Source organism: Idiotropiscis lumnitzeri, chromosome 14 (assembly GCF_059441095.1).
Source record: "Idiotropiscis lumnitzeri isolate Australia: NSW breed Sydney's pygmy pipehorse chromosome 14, RoL_Ilum_1.0, whole genome shotgun sequence".
NCBI lineage: Eukaryota > Metazoa > Chordata > Actinopteri > Syngnathiformes > Syngnathidae > Idiotropiscis > Idiotropiscis lumnitzeri.
In genome coordinates, this window is record NC_142404.1 from 8,247,893 (window position 1) to 8,264,022 (window position 16,130).

The 16,130-nt window shown below is 40.1% G+C and overlaps 1 protein-coding gene across 1 annotated transcript; it reads right to left on the minus strand.

The window, feature by feature from the left end:
* Positions 1 to 578: 578 nt before the first annotated feature.
* col8a1a (collagen, type VIII, alpha 1a) lies at positions 579 to 15,704 on the minus strand. The gene is made up of 3 exons (XM_088315140.1): positions 15,604 to 15,704; positions 4,209 to 4,521; positions 579 to 4,087 (listed from the first exon to the last, which is right to left on the minus strand). The coding sequence occupies exons 2-3, from the start codon at positions 4,510 to 4,512 to the stop codon at positions 2,151 to 2,153; spliced, it is 2,241 nt and encodes a 746-aa protein (XP_088171266.1). The 5' UTR covers positions 4,513 to 4,521; positions 15,604 to 15,704; the 3' UTR covers positions 579 to 2,150.
* Between the last annotated feature and the right edge of the window lie 426 nt (positions 15,705 to 16,130).

Consider the following 16,130-nt stretch of genomic DNA (forward strand, 5'->3'; position numbering starts at 1 on the left):
GGATAGATAAATACAAAGTAAGCTATGATTTTTTTTTTTGTGACTGAAGTGAATTAATGCTCATGTCAATAAGAATATTTTTTAAGTAACAAAAGTAATTAATATTTTTCAATAAATGAGAAATATGAATAACATCTACAAATTCTGGAAATATTTTATTACATAATAATACCATGACTAACTGTAACTGTAAATAAAACAATAAAATATTTGTTATATAAAAATACAAATAACATCTCATTTTCTTAACTCACTTGTTTGTTGAACTTTTTTTTCATTTACATAAGCATAATTATAAATACGTGTTGGGTAACATAAAAATAAATGACCTTTGTGACACTTTCCATCAAAGTACTTATTTCATTATTACTGTCTAGGTGTACTTGCTACTTAACTAAAATGTGATTTTATTAATTTTTGTATTTTGGGGATTATTTGGTACTGAAATAAAGAACTTTGTGATCGTTTTCAGTAACATCTTTATTTAGAAAAACAGCATAGACCAAAAAATAATCATTATAACAACAGTGAAACATTAATACATTAATTCTCAGGTTACACTGACAATATTAGCACCATGCTTGGAAGGAAAAATACATTTATATTTTCTTTTTAAAAGTTTCCCCCCCTATGCCTCTTACACTTACATGGAAGGCAATTACCGGTCCAAATAATAAATTACTGACATCATAAGTACTCACCCACGTTCCATCACTTTTGATTCATCTTCACATCAAATTTTGCTTTATGTCCCCCTTTTGTGAGTAGTTATACTGCCATTACACATTTCAGATTGGCAGCAACAATTACATAAATAAAATGACTGTACAGTAAAGACAAATTTGATAAAACCAGGTATTGTGGCATTTTTCATCAATGGAATTTCATCTTTTGCATGTATCCAATTTACTTGCCAAATCCAATTGTTGAGAGATGTAAACACAATACAGTATGGAAGTTAGTTGGATTTTTTTGGGGGGTGTTATTCATATAGGTAGTGTTATTGCATTAAGTTTTAAATTCTCTGCAGCGCAATTATCATAGCACCAATTCAGTTTAAATCTCCAGCAGAATTAAAGCAAAGATACCGTAAGTAAGCAAAAAGAAAACATTATGCTCTGCAAATGTTACTCATATATAATTGTATATAGTATATGTGGCACAATACTGGAATGTTAAATTACTTTTATGGAAAAGGCAATACCTGTATTTATAGTTATGCACGATGGGGGAAAGAGGTCACCATCAATGTATGTGTTCATGTTTTTGGCTAATCTTTACATTCTTTGCCACATTTGGTAGCTGCCACTTTTCACCTTATTGCAACAGCTTATCATTTTTATGCTCAGTTGTTCTTTGCATAATTTTCAAATTCACTTCTTGTCCTCACATTGAAATGTACAAACAAACTGCATTTGCTTGGTTTGCAAGAATTCTATCAACGCTACCCTATTTCCTCATCTAGTGGCCAGCGGTATTTGGCTACTCAACTGCCGATGGTTGGTGACCTCGTCTATTATTTGCAATTTCTCGGATCTAGCGAACAATTTATACATATATTTACCGTCTATCTTTTATATCATAATGGAGAAAAGACAGAAAGAAATGAAAGACTAGGTGGGAAAAAATAAGGCACATATATCTCGGGAATGTACACATGGACGCACACTACGTTGTGGAGTGACATGGTAGAGTCTATTGGAACTCTAATCTAGTCCCCACATATTGTAAAATCATCTTAAATTGTTGTTTACAACAAACAAGACTCTGGCACTTTTATCTGAGAGACTGTTTCACATCCCTCTTTTGGTGCTTCTGTTTTGGTTAACAACAGACTTTAAATTGGCGACACACCCGCCGACTAATTGAGACACAGTGTCTATTCAAGGAGGCCACTATTTGAGGGAATAAGTCATTCAGGTCTTCTGTGAATGCCTTACCATAGGTTATTCTATACCTTTATGTATATAAAATTGCATGTGGACGAATGGTTCTGTGGTGTAAAATGCGTTTTATATACAGACCATCATACTTCCTTTTCAAAACCAAAATGCCTTTTCATCTGGATTGATGACGATACCAGATTTCCACTTAAAAGTCCACTTTTTGACAACAAAAATGCAGCCCATCTCCTATTGTTCACTTTTCACTTACAATGGGTACAGTAGAAAGCCAGAGAAGGACGAATGGACATACTCTCCAGCGTAAAGTCCTGCAGCCTGATCTGAGGGCAGCTGAATGTACACCGTGTCCCCTGGTTGTAAAGGTAAGACTGCACTTCCTGATGCTTGATCTAAGTACCCCTTCTTGTATTCATCATATGTATACATCACCGGCTCATTGTTCCTCATCAGGGCCACCCACACATTGGAGCCTTTGCAATGGATGTGGTATGCAAAGTAATAAATGCCAGGGACTTCACAGGTGAATATTCCCGTTTGGGGGTTGAAGTTTTGGCGACCGTTGTACAAAGGCTTCTCAAACACCACCGGAGTGTTCACGGGTGGGAATGGAGTTGACGATATAGCTGTGAATGCTGGCATTTCCAGCCCACTGATTCCCATGACTTCGGCGCCATTTCCTCCATATTTTCCTTTTTTACCATAGCCGCCAGCCTTCTCACCATCCAGTCCAGGGCCCATATGGGAGAGCACTCCAGCCAAGTCCGGAGACACTCCAGGTTCTCCTGGTGGGCCTGGGGGTCCTGGAAGGCCAGGTGTTCCACTCAGTCCTTGGGGTCCTGATGGGCCTTCTTTCCCACGAGGTCCAATAGGACCAGGATGACCTGGAATGCCTTCACCTGCAATGCCTGGAGGACCTGGAGGGCCGAAGTCTCCTTTTGGTCCTTGAAGTCCAGGTGATCCGATTGGGCCAGCTACACCATCCATGCCAGGGATTCCTTTAGGACCTTGAGGTCCCATTTCACCAGGAAATCCACCTTCTCCTTTGGGCCCAGGAAGTCCAGGCGTACCTGGTAAACCAGGAAGACCTTTATGTCCATTCTCTCCTTTAGTGCCACTTGGTCCTTGTGGACCTCTCGGCCCTGGAGTTCCACGTTCTCCAGGTAAACCATCGGTACCAGGTAATCCAGGCGTACCAGAGTCACCCCTAATTCCATCAATCCCTTTAGGTCCTCCTTCTCCACATTCTCCTTTTGGACCTGGTAAGCCTACGCCCCCAGAGGGACCCTTGGGTCCTGGAGGGCCTGTTTGACCACCTGGGCCAGCTGGTCCAGGCATACCAGGTAATCCTGCATGGCCTTTATCGCCTTTTGGTCCTAGAGGTCCAGGTGGCCCATTCATACCTTTATCACCCTTTGGTCCTTGTAGGCCTGGTTTACCAAAGCCAGGCAGTCCTGGCTTTCCTAGTAAACCAGGTGGTCCTGGATGGCCTTTCCCACCCTGCATTCCTGGCTGTCCTGGTAGACCATTTTGACCTGGTTTTCCTTGCCCGGGTAGACCAGGTGGGCCTGGTGGTCCTCCTTCACCTGGAGGCCCACTTAGTCCTTTCAGTCCTGGATGCCCCTTGTCCCCCGGAGGTCCTTGTGGGCCTGGCATTCCATTCAAACCTGGTTTTCCAAAGCCAGGTAAGCCTCTTGGTCCAGGAGGGCCTTGTAGTCCCGGCAGACCTTTATGACCTGGTTGCCCCGGTAGTCCCATTCCTTTATCACCTTTGGGTCCTTGTAATCCAGGAAGTCCTGGCAGTCCTTTGTGACCTGGCTCTCCTTTCATCCCTGGTTGGCCGGGCAGTCCCTGGACACCTGGTTTACCTATTCCAGGTAACCCAGGTGGTCCTGGTGGACCCTGACGTCCTGGTTGTCCTGGCTGCCCCAGTTCACCCCTCAGGCCCATTTCTCCTTGTGGCCCAAGCTGGCCGAGCCCTCCCTGTCTGCCTGGTGGTCCTGGTAACCCTGGTTTACCCATCCCAGGTACTCCTGGTTGACCGGGAGGTCCAGGAAGCCCTGCTGGTCCTGGTTGGCCATTGCCTGGAGGTCCAGGGGGACCCATAGGTCCTTCTGGACCAGGTGGCCCAAGTGGACCCGGTTGTCCTTGGGGAATTCCTTCAGCACCACTTGGGATTGTTTGACCTGTGATCGAAGATACACATATTATATCATATTAAATCATGCATGATTGCGATCAGGAATCTCAGGAGGACTCAGTTCACATTAATCTTTATGACAATTGGGGTAAAAAGTTATTTCTTACCTTTGTCTTGTCCACCATTATAGCCACCCCCTTTACGAGCCTTTTCTTTGCCCTTCATCATGGGCATCTGGGGGAGTTCCTTCCTATACTGAGGATATTGCATATAGGGCACATCTTTGCCAATGTACTGTTGCTGGGGGTAGCCTTCATTGCCCATGCCCATGTGTTGAAGGTGTTGCATTTGCAACTGCTGCTGGTATTGTTGAGGGTGTTGATTGTGTCCATAGTACTTCCCATCACTTACATATGTAAGTACGACAAGCTGGAGCAAGGTCAGGAGGAATGAGGGCCGGAAGGGCGGCATGGCCAAGGCCTGTAGCAAAGCGAGAGAATAACATTTAGATAAGGGTGGACATTAGCTTTAATTGATCAAAGTCATGTGATGTGCGTTATATTGCATCAATAAGTTTATTCTTGTATACTGTTGATGAGATACTTTCCCAGATCAATGCTAAATAATTTGCAGTTCATACAGCTGACCAGCCTTTTGATATATCAAATGTGATTTTAGCTTTTTTTCCCTTTTTTTAAGCTACACTGAAAAGAAAGTAAATGGTAAAAGTGATTTTTGACTGATTTGTTTTATGAGAAAAATGTATGTTCGTATATAAGGTTAAGAGAATTAAGTTGTAATAATTAGTTAATATTCTTAATATCTCGATCAAAATTCTGAAACTTCACACTGGCAATGATGTTGATGTACCTAATCAAAAATATATACATATTTTAGCTTGACTACAGAGCACAGAGTCAGCCCTGTTATAAGTTTTTAATGACATCATCCTGGCAAATGATACTGGAAACTGAGTGGCTGATTTTTGTTGAATTTTACTGCAGCGTTTTATACGGTGGATCACAGTACAACGTTGGCTCGTTTACAGCACCAGGTGGGCATTCGTGGCGGTGCTTCAGAGTAGTTTGGATCTTATTTGTTTGACAGAACCTTTTGTGTTAGCCTTGGTTGCTCTGACTCCCAAACTGCTCCACTGTCTTATGGTATTGCACAAGGTTCAATTCTGGGGCCTCTGCTTTTTACTGCCTTTATTATTAATTAGTTTTTGTATAACTTATTTTTGCTATATATACAGCACTTTGTATATAGTGCCGATTGTCTTAAAGTGCTCTATTGATTCTTTTAAATGAAAATTTAAATAGTCCCTGATAAAGAAAATGTGGAGCAACAGTCAAACAATGCTGTACCTATTTTCTCATCATGGCGAAAACATGTTGGTCTGGAGCCAAAACAAGAGTGTGCCTCCCTGCTGCTGGCTTTGTGCCTGGACATGAAATTGTATTCCTACATGTTCAGCCACCATGATGTAACACATATGGTTTCTACTGTATAGTCTCGTGACTCCGTAGTAAGCAAATAAGAGTCCCTGTTGCGTGAATCGTCTACTTTTGTCATTCCATCATTCCTTATACCACCAATTTCCATCCTGTCGTCAAGGTTCAGCCTCATTCCCATTTTAGCTTTATTCAAGACAGTTTTACTGTTGTTTTCGGAATTCCCAGCCACATCCCGACACTATCTGCGCCACTGATGCTCTTTTGCTTCGGATCTCTGACCTTTTCTCAGTCGACTGGTAATTTTGACAGGACCGTGTTACTGTCTACCCCCCGATGAGAGATGGCCTTTGAAAGGGAATGGATTGCGTAGTCATGGCAAACGCAAATCCCTTGCAAAAAAAGAAGGATTTTTTTCTCTCTGAACTGAATCGTCTTTGCATAATATTGTTATCAATGGCGTGACCCGAATAGATTTATTGTACGGATGATTCTCTTGAAAAAAAATAAAAAAACACACAGCCAGGAACAAAATAACCAAAACTGCAAGCAGAGATGAACACATCTTTGCATTTGATTTTTTTCATATCCAATCTTCAAAACAATCCACAAACTTTGATGTCATGCTTTGCTCGCATAAGATGACGTATCCAAAAAAGCATTGCAACTTAGCCAAGTACACACATTCTCAGGATGCATCAGTGAGTTTGTTTTCAGGCATGTTAACTGTCTATATTTGGAAATTATAATCTTTGACGTACTTGTATCTAGTTTGCTGGATAATTTGATTTGTAAATGAGCAGGATGCCCTTTGCCAAACTATTTTCATTGGTCACAAATCTTTTGAGCAAGTGCTTTTCTCAATATTACAACATATTCAATATGTAACAAAGCTTTGTTCTGATTGGGTGGCAGTTCTCCTTAATTTAGTATGCAAAACAGGTTCCTTCTAAGTGGTTAATCCCTAATGGCCGTTTTGTCTGACGGCTTCCTGGGAAGCACGCTGAAGTGGACTGGCAGGGCAAAGCCACAGTCTCTGACTGGTCCTCAGTTGTACTGAGTTTTTTTTTTTAAATACATTTACCTCCATGGTGACACAGTGCAACCTCGCAGCTGCTGGAGGGAAGTGACTGACCAATGTGTGTGTGTGTGTGTGTGTGTGTGTGTATTTGCCTGTGGTGCTTAAAACCTGGAAATGTATTGTGTGTGAAAGCGCACATTGATGAAGCGCACATGATTCTGGTTCCAAAATTGCTTAGGAGTTTTTCTTCAAATAAACTGAAGCAGTTTATTCCTCATCTCCTCTGAGGTCAACAGCTGATGCAAAGTTTTAAGATCTACACAAAACGCAGGTGCATTGTCCGTCATTTTCTCCGGTGTCACAACGCTGCCCGATTCAAATCCTCTTGTTTTGCAGGCTATTACAGAACATGAGAATGACAAATCGTATAGATGTCAAACTTAATCCATGCCACAGTCGCTGCACCCACTTGAGAAAAGTTTTTTTTTTTTTTTTTTGAAGCATTAATGTAAGAAATTAACATCAATTCCAACTAGGAAGTTAATTTTACTTTTTTTTTTTTTTTTTTGGACGTTTGAATCAGAAATCTAAAAATCAATCATTTTCACAATAGTTGATGCTTTTTAGGCCAGAGTTCAAAACATGATAGGGTGACTTCCAATCAGTCTCATGGAGGATTACATGCTTTTTGGGATGTTCTTCGAATTTCATAGCAGGCCCAAATATTATAAATAGGGTCGTGTATGGCCCATGTGCCGTCAATCTCTGCTCCAAATTGAAAATCTCACTTCCAGGACACTTCATTTGCTCAACCAAACGAGATCCAAATAGAAGAGACAAGATATCCATTAATGGTCCCCTGAGGTAAGACTTACTTTCAAAAGGTATCCATTTAAAAAGACAATCATTCCCATTATCTTGAACAGTGTTTCCCAACCTCTATTCGGCCAAGGCACCCATTTTACATTGTTGAATGTTGAAATAATGATCTCAATTTACTCACAAATAAACCTCTATCTATCCATCACCGGCACAGATAGATGAACAAAGTAGTTTTATTTGTCATCATCAAAAAATAATTTTCAGACAATTTAATTGCAATCGGCTCATTTGCCATGGCACCGCTGGTGATTTCTCACAACAGACGAGTGTGCCGTGGCACTCGGTTGGGAATGACTGCTCTAATTCGACACCACAATCGTAGTAAACGTTGTTGAATGAATACCTCTCCAGCGTCTCGGCATTATTCGCCGTATGAGTGCATGTTATTGTGCTGCTGTAATATCGGATGTCATGCACGTGCCTGTTTGAATATTCGTGTTTGTCCACAAACATAAACAGGTCTGTCACACTTAATAATATTTTTTTCCGGTATGGAGTCAGGAAGAGAGGAAATATTTTACTGGTTTGCTAATAACGCAATGAAGGAAATCCTGTGTCAAGTGCAAACAAAACAAAACTAACGTCATAGTTTTCCTCTGGGTCAATGAATGACAAAAGCAATATTGACCAGAGGGAGCCTTTTAAAATGTTAGAGAAATATTTAAAAACAACATGGAACATTTTATGACCTGCTGCAAGGGTGCCCCCCCTCCCCCCATATTGATACATGATGTAAGTAAGTGCGTGAATAGATGTTTTTGAAAGGATGGAAATACTGTGACAAGTACACAAGGAGCGCCTGTTCACTTGTCACATAGCAACACCCCGTTGTCACGGTAACCAGGGAGGTGGAAACACCTCGTGACCCTACCTGCCGAGCGGGTGCCCCCTCGGCACGTGATTGAAAATAAGTGTCGCCTCCCAAGGGACTCTTTCATTCACTCGGCGTGAAAATTAACCAGCAATTTCCACTGCTTGAACTTGTTATTTGTTATTTGAGGAAACGGCAGCGGCGGCATGTGAAGTGTGAATAGAAAGAAGTTTGTTATGCGCTCCAAAGTGCCACTGTGTCATCGCACAATAGTGGCCCATTCAAGGGGCAGACGTGAGGTCACTTGTGTATGTAACGCAGTCGTGAGTGCTCATGGCGTGAGAAGTCGGGTAGCATTTTATGATTCGCATATTAGCGCCAACTCCTTTTGCAAAGCAGAAAATAGCTGGTGTGATTCCCTCAATTGCTTCCTTTGATTTTATAATGTGAAGCATTTTGAGTTGCATTCTTTTGAATGACAAGCACTTTAAAAATTGATGGAATGATAGAAATCATGGATACTTTCTTTGGATTTTGAGTAATGCAATTTGTGTTTTTAAACAGTATATAAGGTTTGTAATTTGCAGTGCTCAGCAAGGCCTTCTCAGGTGGCTTAAAAACTATTTGAAACGCCGACCTACATGGTAACACTTTATTTGAGTGCGGGTTCATTAGACTGTCATAATCATGACATGGCACCGGTCATGAACATGATTGAATCCTGACGACCGATGTCATTAAGTGTCATTCGGTAAATTATGGCACTTTTGATGCTAAGTTGACATTGTTTCAGAAGTCTTTGTCATCTTAACCAATGTCAACTTTGCATCAAAAGTCACAAAGGTTACATTTTGTATGTGTTAATTTCTGTATCTTACTTTACTTTTATTGTTAAATGCATACAAATGTTACACTTCTAACCATGCAACCACTTTATTTCTGTTGTTAATTTCGACTTCCTCCCTTGGAAAGATTTATTCGGGTTTCAGATCACATTAATAGGGAAGAATATCGTAAATATCTGCCATTTAAGCAAGGGTGTGTAGACGTTTTAATTCCACCGAAGGGAAGGCAGAAAGGAAGGTGCAAAGCCAAGTAGTTGTGAGTGGGTCGGTAATTGAGACAAGAAGGGATGGAAGTAAGTAGCTTGGGGAGGTAACAAAGTAGGGAGCGAGAGTGCTTTTGGTTAGGTCAGGGTGGATACAAAGAGTATTTTGGCAAAGAGATTTATGATATAAATACAGCATATGGAAATAAATATTATTGGGGAACACATTCAACCTCCTTCAACAACCTGCCATATGCAATGGATTCACTGCTATTCAAATCGTAAAATGGTACAACAATCTGTATAGAAACAATAGCATTAATACTTGTACTGAGGACATTTGAACATGTGCTGTCTAGCCTCATGCACATGTTCCTACAAAAACTAAACAAAACCCGAAGTCGTTGACTGTGTTTAATATACATATACGTATGTATGAGTGTGTGTGCCCTGCTGTTTGCCACACTGCTTCCAGATGTCCATCTTTTCCCGACATGTCACACAAGCACGTTGTATTCAATGATATATATCGAATTGGGTTTCTTCACATTGTGTCAACGTCCACCTAAGATGCTGGACATTTGCGCATGAACGGCAGAATGTCATTTAAGTGCAGCAGCTGAATAACAGGCTTTTTCATTGGTCCGCCTCAAACGTGATGATGGCACTACGTTAAGGATTATCAAGATGAAGGGAAAAATAAAGGAGGCTGTAATCATATTGCATAATTATGATAACTGAAACAACCGGTATGAAAATTAAAATAAAATATTGAAAATGTAAAGTTGTAACTGTTACACTGGAATGTTATATATTAAAAACAAAATGCATAAAGCCGCTGGAAAAAAAATGTATTCCAGTTTATAATACAATAATTAACACCAACATTTTAAAAATAATAATACCCTTGTGTTGTCTTCCACGTGCAATATATATCAATACCGTTCTCTCTCTTTCTCTCTCCAAAGTCTGTTAGTTCCAGAATTGGCTCCATTTTGCCACAATGCCAGTAAACTGCACTTTGGCGCCATCAACAGACACATATTAGTCACGTGTTACAATTTATGCACTTTGGAATCCGCGAGTCCTCCCTCAAGTGTCTCCAGTTGGTCCAAAATGCTGCCGCTCATCTCCTAACTGGAGCTCGTGGGATGTAGCGCATAACTCCAATTCTGGCCTCGTTCCACAGGCTCCCTAGACATTTTAGAGTTTAAAATTCTTTTTTATTGGTTTTTAAATATTTAAATAAATATCTAAACACCCCACTGCCTCTTTGAACTCTTCCAACACTACATACCGACCTGGTGCCTCAGGTCAGAGGACCAGATGCTATTTGGCGGTACGGAGGACTAATCTATTTAAAAATATTAATTTACAACAATTATGTATTGCATGGGCATTTTGAGGCTTTGCCAAATTTACCCAAAATGTTTTCAAACTGTATTACATGTTTTTACATGTTCATGGGTCTCGGAAAAAATAAAGTATTCTGACGTAACGAAAAACTGGCTCTAACGGACGGCTCCTTAGAATAAATAAATGATAATAATAATAAGCAAGTAGTACTAGAAGTGGTATTTGGTCACAATATTATGCACCCTTTGAAACTATAATGTAAACAAATAATGCAACAACAATGCTCAAAGAGGTATTCATTTACCAATATTGTGGTTGGTGTGGAACTGCACTGTACTTGCATTGATGCAGTGCCGTCAACTACTTCTCCAATAAACATCAAAAGACGACCTCTCTGACAGTGTCCATCAAAGCCTCGCCTACTAAGCACCGCAGACGGAAACATCTTCCTCCCCGATCCATTCATCATCTGTCAGACGGCGACAAGGCTCTTCTCGCCGTCTACCTTTCCTTTCCTTCGTCTCTGTGTAACAGAGGCGAATCTGTTCCAAACCATCTTCCTGTTTGCTTGCCGACCCACATCAGTGACTCGCCTCCCCTCAATTTTGGAGACGTTCCAGCCCAGAGACCCAAAGACATCAGGTGAGCTAACAGTCGAAGGCATAACAAATATATATATGAGGAGGGGGGAACCTCAAATTCACAGTTTACAAGAGCAGAGAAACTGCTTGAAAAAGCTCTAAAACATTAGCCAGTTAGATTGGTCGTGCGACCCAAAGCCAATTTAATTAATCCAGTTAAGCCCCCATCCAAAATAACTAATAAAGAAAACCATAATGCTGTACTTTATAGAAACATACAGTAAAGATTTTTTTTTTAATTGAAAGAGTTTTTGTTACACTGCATCAATTTGTTGGCCTTTTTCCGGTGTGCCCACCTTGACCACCTGGGGGCAGTATAAAACAGACAGAAAGATATACTTTTCATTGACATGTGTCAAATCCTCTCAGCTCATCAGTTCAGCACTAATAATAGTAATATATAAATACAAATGAATAATTATTGCAATAAAAATATGAATATAATATTTGACAGCATAGCTATTATGCCTGTCTGCATGCTGCACCATTTGTGTTCAATCCATTGCTCAAATGGTACAGCTATTTAGCTTTTTGAAGTGTTGTTCATAATTTGTCAAACTACTGCTTGTTGTGAAGTGATTTAAGTTGCCAGCATACAACGCTTGCATCAAGTCTGTGCTTGAAAATGAAAGCAAAAAATAAATAAATAAATAAATAAATAAAACAACTACAATGGCTGAGCAATGACTCAAATCTTGAAAACCTTGTAAATTGAGCCACTCGTATGTCAAGGCACCACTGTACGATACAAAAACGCAATATAACCACACACAGCTTGTGTTAATCTTCAATGTTTATCTAAAAGCATTACACGGTGTGACAGAAAATTGATTGGCATACAAACAACGGACACTTTTTTCCCTTCCCATTCTGGGTCTGTCAGGCATCATCTTTCATTTTATTTTATACATTCATTGCTTAACTATTTTTACATTTGTGAAGCAATTAAGAATATGAAAATTTGACATAAAACATAGACGATTATGTTTTGAAGATGGCTCTAATTTGACCCCGGAACGGACTAATCTCCACGAGGACCTATCACATGAGGCCGAGCCCATAAAATTAGCCCGTAGCACCCCCCCCCCCCACACACACACATTTTCACGTATGCATACACACCAAGTGCCACAGCTGTGCAGCTAGATGACCCAAAGTATTTACCTCTGCCTCTTTCCTTTACACAACCATAGTAACGCTTGAGGTCCCTTTGTCCACAGGACCCCTTCACTACTTTGGAGAATAATGTGTGCCCGAGCAATGTTTGTACACACGACACACACACACACACACACCTACGCACACTACATTCAAAATGCTTCCTGTTGAGCAGTGGGGTCAACTATGCAAAGGGTGACATCTTCAGGAACCCCCTTTCATGCAGCAAAGCGGCAGACATTGTTCTTTTAGTAAAAGTCACATTAAGGTAAAAAAGCTAGAATATGAGCGAAAAAAATTTTCATCTCCATATTTTGGAACTACAAATTTACAAACTGTTGGGATACGTATTTTTTTTTTTTGGGGCGGTGGGGGGCAATGATGGCACTGCAGAGCATCAAGCCGCATGCATGATGAATAATATGAGGAATACCCATTATGAAGAACAACTGCGCACTAAATGAGAATAGAGGAGGGAGACATCTAAAAATATGCAGGACCTGGTTACTGGAGTTGAGCACCCCTGTTATGGAGACTTGCTTTAGATTTTAATTTTGCGATTTTAAGAAAATATTTACATCTGCCATTCTTTGAGTGAAAAGATATCCATCAACAGTATCGCTCCACAGTGGACATAATGTAAAATAAATTGAACGCGAACATAATACAAAGTCGGACACATGATGAGTGGAAAGCGGTTTCCAAGTCCAGGAGGAGGCAGAAATATTTTGTAGGAATGAGACGAGGCTTTCCAACCTCATTCAGGGGAGACGTCTACTAAAGATGACGTCGCATCATTACCACGCGTAACAAATTAACCATCTGTGTGGCTGAATGACTACTATCACCACAAATGTCTACAATATGCTTCATGTTTCAAGTGGGATTGAATTAATGTTAAAAAAAAAGGCAATACTGTTATCAAAACAACTGCAGATTCATGAACAACTGTCAATCTCCGGCCCAAGCAGTCTCCCCCACCTACGTGGAGCGCATATTGTGCTTTCGGTGATATATAGTTCAGGTATATGTGACCTGTCCCTTCAGACTGTGGTCGCATTGCAAAAATTCCAATATGCATCCGATCTAAGACCACATATAAAAACGATTTGAAGAAAAATTGGAATTGAGCCATTCAGACTGTAAAAAAATATCAGATAGGGGTCACATACGGGCAAAATTCTGACTGTAGGCTTGGACTGCATTTGGCGCTAGACATGTGCTGGACATGAAAATCAGACCCATAGTCTTGAGTTTCTGTAATTCAAATCTTAGGTCTGGCCTTCATATACAGAGTTTGCATGTTGACAACTTGCTTGTATGGATTTTCTCGCGGTATTCCAGTTCCCTCCCACATTTGAAAAACATGCATGCTAGTTTCATTGACGATTTGAAATGATCCGTAGGTGTGAACGATAGTGTCAGTGGTTCTTTGTCCATATGCATATGTGTCCTGTGATTGGCTGGCGTCTAGTACCTGTACTCAAAAGTCAGCTGAATGAGGACAGGCACTCTAGAAAACTGATGGCTGGATGAAGTGAGAAACTTCTGTGTTAACTCAGAAGTGGGTACGTATGTGGATGTGAATAGGAAATTAGCCAGCTAATGCTTTAAATGTTTATCAATTCTGAAACCTCTGTCGTTAGCCTCTCTCCCAAAGCGCCATGAACAAATGCTTTTTTTGAGGGTGGGTTATGGACGGTAGAAATGTAAGGATAGAATCCCTATAAAAGGACGAGGTTGGACAGGGACAGGGGGGGATTATTTAATGAATAAGGACGGAGGGACGATGATGGAAGGGTGCCCAGGTTGCAGACAGTGGGTGGACCAGCAAAATAGGGTAAAGCGCCCATCTCTAATTCTCGGTAAGTGTAAAGCAAACCTTATTTGTCTGTAATAAGCCCTTTTTTTTAGTAGTATTTCAATTACCATTGTAGAAGGTACCAAGGTACCAAAAAATGTGCTCTGTTTTCAGGTTCAAATCAGATTTTGTTTGGAAATCCAGTTGAAGCACCCAATTGTTCGATGGCAAAAGCATCTCGGTGTAGCTAACACTCACATTGGACAATAAAGACGCGCCTACATTCATTCAATTACACCGGCAACCTGTCACAATTCCTCCATCTTAACTTTTCAATGAAATCATTCTAAGCACTCAGTAATGTACTGCGGTTGCATGATGGTACATTCCAGTGATTGTATCAAAGCTGCGTGCCGGTGAGCGCACAGCCAAGCAATTGAGGAAGTGTTTGCTCGGCACTCTCTTCTCACCAAACTGCGTGCTCTTGCCCCCATGGCGTACATGTGACAGTTTGGCTTCAGCTTCCTGCACGCTCACTAAACATTTCAATGCATATTTGCTTTGCATTCACTCATACACACATGTGGTGCACACAGCACATCCCGTAGTACACTCATTTGACAGGGATGCGATGGAACAAAATGAAGCGCAATAGTGGCACTAAATGCCAACTGTGTCAGGTCAGAAGGCAAGGAACCATAAGTGGTGTGTATATATATATATATATATATATATATATATATATATATTTAGAGTCTGAAAGAAAACCTTTGTGGTTAGATAAGTTGCTTTATTTTAACACCCCAAAAGAAATTTTAGCACATGCTTCTGCTTTTAACCGAAAAAAAAAACAAAAAAAAACATAGTAGTTTTTCTTTTATTGTTTGCCAAGGACATGTATTTTGTTATTGTTTAGGGATTTGGTGAAAAAAATACAAAAACAACAACAACAACAACAACAAAAATGAACAAAAACTATATAGTTTTTCTTTATGTTTGGGATAAGAACAAATAATTGATTAAATAAATGAAAGAAATTGATTCAATACATGCTATTCATAAATCAGAAACAGGACCACACAAATATTAACAAAAATGTGGTAGAACTGATTAGGACTTTGAGGTAACAAAAAAAATCTTTATAATTAACAATTAATTATGAAAGAAAACAAAGTAAAATAAAATGATAAATGAAATATAAAATATACTGTATTTTATTTGTGAAAAAAAAATGTAGATAATTAAATTAGCAAATGCACAGAGATCAATTTCAGACTCACAAAATCTTGTGCATTCATGTGCAAACATTCAACTAATACAAATTGAATAGAAATGACCCCTTAATTCCAAAATAAAAGAATGTACATCGTAAAAACACAGCTTTTCTTACCTTAATGGATCAGGTGCAAAGTTGAAATAATCACCACAGGGGGACTCAGAGAGAGAGAGAGGGAGAGAGGAAAAAGCAGGATGGACGAGCTCACCTCTGGCACATGTGCTCATAACAGATGCCCACCTTTGTGGACACAGCTTATATGCGCTGCAGGGTGGGGCCACACGGGGTGGGCGGAAGAACAGGAGGGAGGGTTAGGAGACTACTAAAAAAAAAAAAACAAAAAAAAAAACATTTATTCCACATAGCGGCACGAAAACATATTTGCCGGTTGAGTATCCACAAAGATAATAAAGAATAGAGAGTCATTCTGTCTGCCGCTTTCGGTGATCTAATGCACTGAATGCATTAAAATGAGCCACAGTGGAGGCATTGTTAGGCTTTCACCTGTTCTGGCATACGTCGAAGGAAAACCCAAACAGACGACAGGCAAGTTTGTGTCCTGCCGTACTGTATGTATACTCTGAGGATTTAAGGAATAAAATCTAATTAAAAAATCCCGTGACGTGATCTGTTATTGCAAT

What these genes read in the sequence shown, in the direction of transcription:
- col8a1a (XM_088315140.1), bottom strand. Translation starts at nt 4,512, where the DNA reads ATGCCGCCCTTCCGGCCCTCATTCCTCCTGACCTTGCTCCAGCTTGTC. An exon ending in TAATGGTGGACAAGACAAAG is followed by an intron (nt 4,088 to 4,208) that starts GTAAGAAATAAC and finishes CTTCGATCACAG; the next exon opens with GTCAAACAATCCCAAGTGGT.